We start from the raw sequence: 5,816 nt of genomic DNA, 5'->3' as shown, positions 1-5,816 counted from the left end.
ACACTTTCGTCCCCGCGGGCCAGGGCAACGGGAGCGAGAGAGATGCCACCAAAGTAGAGGGATCGATATATAAACGCCAAGTCGGCCCGAGGAGCGTCAGTGTGTGAAGTGCTCAAAACGTGATAGGAGTAACCACCGGGGCATCTTGAAAATCATGGCGAACGCCCAGGTAAGGCACCATCAAGACCTGCAACACCATCCTGGATTAGAGTGGTCGCAAAGACACCAGTGTAGTGACAGTGTAGAAGTTGAATAGGAAGGGCGTTATTCTTAAGCCAGTGTAGTGACAGTGTAGAAGTTGAATAGGAAGGGCGTTATTCTTAAGCAGGATGTGTTAACGTCCAAAAATAAGTTCTAAATCTAGTGATAGCGTTTTGTACCGCGTTATAAAACTTTATAACATTTACCCCGATTGGTAAGAATACTTTTTCTTGACAAAATTTAATTTGTAAATCTCAAATCCACCCAATAAGGCGTGGCTCGGAACCGGTTCGACCTGTAGGCGTGTCTTTGTGTTGCCATTCGCACTCGAATGACATCCGATGACATATCTCGCTCTCTCTCTCCCTCCTCCTTTGCCTCTCTCCTCTGCCTTCCCTAGGATGAGTCAATTCACTTTCCGTTTCCAGTTCAGTTTGACGTCGCGACGATCCTCACTCTACGTCATCGCAGCAGGGAGAGAGACTCGGCCGGACTAGGTTGGGAACGCGTGTGGCTCGAGCGTAACGGCCGAACTAATGGCATCCTCATTTCGCGACGATGCCCCTAAAAAGATGCGCCCAGCGCAGTCTTCCGATTAGAGTTGTGCTCGTCTCAAGCCGCTGACGTTTGAAACAAAAAAAATAAAATAATCACATCCTTATAGCGCCCCACTTGATTATGTCACGTTGCCGCGCCCAACCTGATCTGTGACAGCGTCCCCGCGTCTGAACTGTGTCCTGTTTCCTGTCGACGTTTCGTCGGACCCCGGACAAATGATTAGCGTTAACTCCCGGTCTTTATAATGTTGCGCAGGACTGTTTTTTTTTTCTTTTAACGATTTCCTCGATTTTGCAGATGCTGGTTAGCCTGGTCGCCCTGGCGGTCGCCAAGGCGTACCCCACGGAGTACGGCCACCACAGTCCTGCCACGTCGTACGCGTCCGTCAGCGTGCCAGTACACATCACGCACACGCCGTCTTACTCGCACGCTCCGTCCTACTCGCACGCCCCGTCCTACTCGCATGCGCCGTCCTATTCGCCTGCTCCTTCCTACTCGCATGCGCCGTCCTACTCGCATGCCCCGTCGTACGCCCCAGCTCCGTCCTACTCCCCTGCGCCATCCTACTCCCATGCCCCAGCGTACGCGCCCTCCTACCACAAGCCGGAGCCCTCGGTAAGTCATGCCCCGGTCTGGAGAGCGAGTTGTTAGCAGTACCGCCTCCTGGCTCAGGCTCACCCGCCCTAATCGACAATCTTCCCATGTGTTCCAGGCGCACCCCAAGTACCAGTACAAGTACGGCGTGCACGACGGTCACACCGGTGACGTCAAGAGCGCCTCCGAGCACCGCGACGGCGGCTCGGTGAAGGGCGAGTACTCTCTGCTGCAACCCGACGGCACCACCCGGACGGTGCACTACACGGCCGACGACTACAGCGGCTTCAACGCCGTCGTCTCCGTCAGCGGCCACGCCTACCACCCGGAGACCCCCAAGTACTCGGCGCCCGCCTACCACGCCCCGGCACCATCCTACCACCAGCCGTCGTACCACCAGCCGTCCTACTCCCCGGCGCCGTCGTACCCCAGCCACGGTGCGTCGTCCTACTCATCCTCGGGCCACTACTGATCGCGGCCGAGTCCAGCACACCACTGCCACCGCTCATCCATCCACACTCCCACACCTCGCCCGACAATAAAAAAAACTGACCCTCTAATCCGGCCCGTGCAATTTCTCATCGCTCCTCGCCCCGCTCACTTTCTCATACCTACGACCGCCATTACCCGGATTCGCATGCATAATGGGCCCGGCTCTGCGAGGTCGCCACTCTCCACGCAACGATCTCCACGCCCCCATGAAAAATGCATCGAGAAATGCATGATAAATGGGCGACAGGGGGGAAAAGAAAGGAAAGGGATTAGGAGCTCGTGACATTTGTACCCTAGGGGGAAAAATATAACGTGGTCTTATAATGAACTCCTGTGATGGCCCTGATCCTTTTGCGGGACCCCGTAATATCTTTACCCCCACCCCTCCCTCTCTCTGTTACAGCCGCGTACTATGTGCATTATCACTAGCCAGAGGGCTATAACTGCCATGCAGCCCAACCAATAATACAACAGATTTCTAAAGTGGTGTGTTTTTTCCCATTGACAGACGCAACAGATTATAACGACTGAGAGCTGGGCGGCTAGTGACTGTGTGTGAGTGCACGTGTAGCTTACTCGCGTGCAACTTGCGAGAGGCAGATAAAAGCCGTAAAGGATTAGGCAAGATTCATAAATCCCGGCGCGCAGCAGTCTATGGAAGGAGCCCTTGAAAAACGTTCGATGGGCTTTACGAGGGGAGTCGCGACCGCGGCCGAGCGCTCTGGTCTACGCAGAGCTTTGTCGTTATACAGCAAAGGACGCACTTTTGTATCCTGAGCCGCTGCCGTTGCGCCACGTCGTCTCGTTCCAAGTAGACGTAGAATTAGTGGCGCGGTGTTCGCTGAAAGCACCATAAAGAGTGTTCCGTTCAGGTGTGACTCCGGGGCGGACTCCGCGACTGAAGAAGCCGTGCACGCGTGGCCAGCACCAGGAGGGGCTCGGGCCGGGGCCACGGTCGCGGCCCCCCGGGGGCACGAGGGCTCCCGCCCCCCTTCCCCGCGCCCCGCATGCATGGGAAGATCTATCTGCACCGCGCCGAGCCTTTTCTCATTATGGAAAGTTCAAGGCGGTTTGAAGAGCAAATCACGTCTTTGCGGAGAAGAAGAAGAAATGCTGGCTGAACTGGGTTGCTGTGGTGGAGCTAATGCGTTCGCGTCCTCTGGCCGGGCGGAAGGTCGTGGTCGGCTCATGGACGACGGCGGCGCCTTCTTACGGTCACTCGGCGAGCTCATTGCAGGCCGTAACGTGGTGCGCGCGGCGCGAGCGCGGGGGTAAAGGAATGCAATAACAACGATAGAAATGGCTTTTGGTTCGTATGGCAGGTCAGTGTTTATTACAGATGAGGTGACGTATGCGAGTCCAGGTACATTGAGGTCAAGAGGTTGGTCTTGGTTGATTGAGTTAATAATTCTAGCTTATTAGTAATGACTAAGACCATGACCGAGACCATGACCGACTCCGTAGGAGACGACGGCGGGGGCGGCGTGGACGACGGGGGCGGCGTGCACCACGGGGGCGGCGTGCACGATCTGGGGGTGCACGGCGTGGCCGGAGTTGGTGACGACGGCGTTGAAACCGTTGTGGTCGTCGGCGGTGTAGTGCACGGTGCGGGTGGTGCCGTCGGGCTGCACGAGGGAGTACTCGCCCTTGACGACGTCGCCGTCGCGGTGCTCGGACTGGCTCTTCACGTCACCGGTGTGGGCATCGTGGACGCCGTACTTGAAGGCGTAGGCCGGATGTGCCTGGAGGGGACGGAAACGATTAGCGCCGCTGCAACGACGACCTCGGGCGCGCCGTACTCCACTCCTCGCTCTAGACCTCGTTGCACTACTCACCACAGGCTCGGCGACGACGTGGTGGACGGGGGCGTGGGCAATGGGGGCGGCGTAGGCGACGGGGGCTGCGGCGTAGGACAGGCCACCGAGGCCGGCGTGGCCGTAGTCGACAATGCCGGGGACGGGGATGGCGGACGCCACCGCGGCCGCGGCCAGGACCATAACAACCTGCGAGAGAGACAGACGGCATGACATTCTCTGCTGGGGGCGGTGGCCTGTCGCGACCGGAGTGGCTATGGCGACGTGCAGCGCGGGGGCCGCAGGCTGGGCGGGCGCGACGTGCCCGAGTGCCCCGACCACCCCGTGCACCGCGTCGATCACGTGCGGCGGGGACGGTGGTGGTGGGCGGGACACCAAGGTCCCGCGGAGCCCGCCACCCTCCCCGGCGGGGGAAGGCCGAAGGTAGGGGGAGGGAGGTGCACACACGGTTCGAATTATTGCGTTGATCCTATACACTATGGAAAGAAACGACGTCCCTGAGAGTGCAGTTGTGTCACGTTATGTCACGAAACGTGAGAGCGCGCGGAGAACGGCCCCTTGGAGGTCCCATTCGAACCGACGCAGCTGCATGTGCAGGCTGGATAAAGAGCTACAGAAACGATCGAAGGGCACTTCTCGATCAGAAGAGCGCCGTTCGACCAACTAAAGAAACCTTGCGGCTCGGAGTAAACCTCAAGGGCCGAGGAGAACCCGTTCGAAACACTATGGGGCGGTCGAGGATGGGGGTTGTTCTCGTTATCCGAATGGTCTGCTGGTCAGCTGAAACCGCCAGGGCGATCACACTACAGGAGCTCAGGTAGCCTCGGCCACACACACGGCTGTAGTCTAAGCACTGGCACGTCGGCGTCGTTGACGTCGTGGAGGTGTAGCACGCGGTCGAGAGCACTTTGCGGCGGCCACCACACTGCTGCTGTCCGGTAGCAGCCACTGTCGACGTCGACGTCTTCGTCTTCCTCCTCCTCCTCACCTTGAATGCCATGTCGATTCTTTTAGCTAGGGGAGCACCTCACACAACACCTCAGATCTGCTGTTGCCACAAGACTGAATGTCCAGCCCGGACCCAAAGCTTTTATATACGGGCAGAAGCGGCAGCAGCGGCACCTGCCACAGCCCGGGCCGCCTGCCCCCACCGGGCCGCAGCCACAACAACAGCAGCTGCAGCTGCAGCCGCAGCCGCAGCGGCAGCGCCAACAAAGGTGGCGGCGGTAGCGGGGGGCACAGACAGTACGGCTGCCTGCCGAATAGCCCGCAGCAGCAGCCACTCCTGGCGGCTCGCGGAGGGTGTGGAGGGGCACACAGGCCGCTCGGCCGTGCCCCAGCTGGCCGTGCTACGCCCCTGCCCTGATCACCCCGGCCCCTGCGACCGCCACCTGGCCCCGCCCCGCCACGCCCCGCCACGCCACGCCACGCACACGCCAGCCTTGCCAAGTGAACTAACCAACCCTTGCCTTTGCTTCGCAGAACCAACTCTGCGAAAATTCGTACCCCCGTCGAGTGATACAGGATACCCTCCCACCAGGGTGGCTGCAGCCGCGAGCTCGATCCTCTGTCTCTCTCCGCCTCCGCCCCTCTCCCCCTCCTCCCCTCTCCGCCCTCCCTCGACGCTTTTGCATCGGCATTCAGAAAAGCCGGCGCCGGCCGGACCGCCCGTGTCCGCCCCGCCTTCCAGCGCGCGGAACAAGGGGGTCTGGCGGAGGATTGCGGCTGCACGTACAGAATCGTCATAAAATCCCAGCCGTAAATGGGCATGCCAATATAATCCAGCCAGCATTTTTTCCCTTCCCCCGGGGGCGATTCGATCTGCAGACACGCTACTGAACGGCGAGCAGAACGACCGGGCGACGACGCCGTTCTCCGCGCGTCCTTCTCTGAACGACTCGGCTGTCCAGCGGGGCGGTGCTGCTGCGCGCGGCGCCCTCAGTGCCACTGTCAAGGACGGGAGGGCCTCGGCCCTGACGGGCGCCCTCCGCGGCCGTGACCTTGACGCCGCGTCCACGGCCCCCTCGAGGTCCTTCCGACCCTCGCGGACCCTCCTCTAGGCGGCCGCCCGGCGCGGCCCGGCACCGCCGCGGCGGGGACCTTGAGGGGTCGCGGCCTTGGGTCGGGCAGAGCGAGCGAGGGACGCGGCCGCGACGC

At 60.4% G+C, this 5,816-nt stretch overlaps 2 protein-coding genes across 3 annotated transcripts in view; one reads left to right on the top strand and one right to left on the bottom strand.

The window, feature by feature from the left end:
• The window catches only part of LOC127749408 (cuticle protein 8-like), a 33,378-nt gene extending 31,465 nt beyond the window's left edge, over positions 1 to 1,913 (top strand). Inside the window, exons 1-3 of one of the 2 annotated variants that reach the window (XM_052267423.1) lie at positions 67 to 169; positions 1,057 to 1,374; positions 1,472 to 1,913. In XM_052267423.1, coding sequence (XP_052123383.1) covers positions 155 to 169; positions 1,057 to 1,374; positions 1,472 to 1,825 — 687 coding nt within the window. In that variant the 5' untranslated portion in view covers positions 67 to 154 and the 3' untranslated portion in view covers positions 1,826 to 1,913. Of the gene's footprint in view, positions 1 to 66; positions 170 to 1,056; positions 1,375 to 1,471 lie in introns of those variants that run through there. The other variant, XM_052267424.1, reaches the window with a different exon arrangement.
• Positions 1,914 to 3,145: 1,232 nt separating this feature from the next.
• Positions 3,146 to 4,763, bottom strand: LOC113205222 (cuticle protein 8-like). The gene is made up of 3 exons (XM_026420746.2): positions 4,648 to 4,763; positions 3,681 to 3,848; positions 3,146 to 3,587 (listed from the first exon to the last, which is right to left on the bottom strand). The coding sequence occupies exons 1-3, from the start codon at positions 4,657 to 4,659 to the stop codon at positions 3,264 to 3,266; spliced, it is 504 nt and encodes a 167-aa protein (XP_026276531.1). The 5' UTR covers positions 4,660 to 4,763; the 3' UTR covers positions 3,146 to 3,263.
• Between the last annotated feature and the right edge of the window lie 1,053 nt (positions 4,764 to 5,816).

Source organism: Frankliniella occidentalis, unplaced genomic scaffold (genome assembly GCF_000697945.3).
Source record: "Frankliniella occidentalis isolate FOCC.00 unplaced genomic scaffold, Focc_3.1 Scaffold52, whole genome shotgun sequence".
Taxonomy (NCBI): domain Eukaryota; kingdom Metazoa; phylum Arthropoda; class Insecta; order Thysanoptera; family Thripidae; genus Frankliniella; species Frankliniella occidentalis.
The sequence above is the reverse complement of the archived record's forward strand: the minus strand, read 5'-3'. Positions and strand labels throughout refer to the sequence as shown.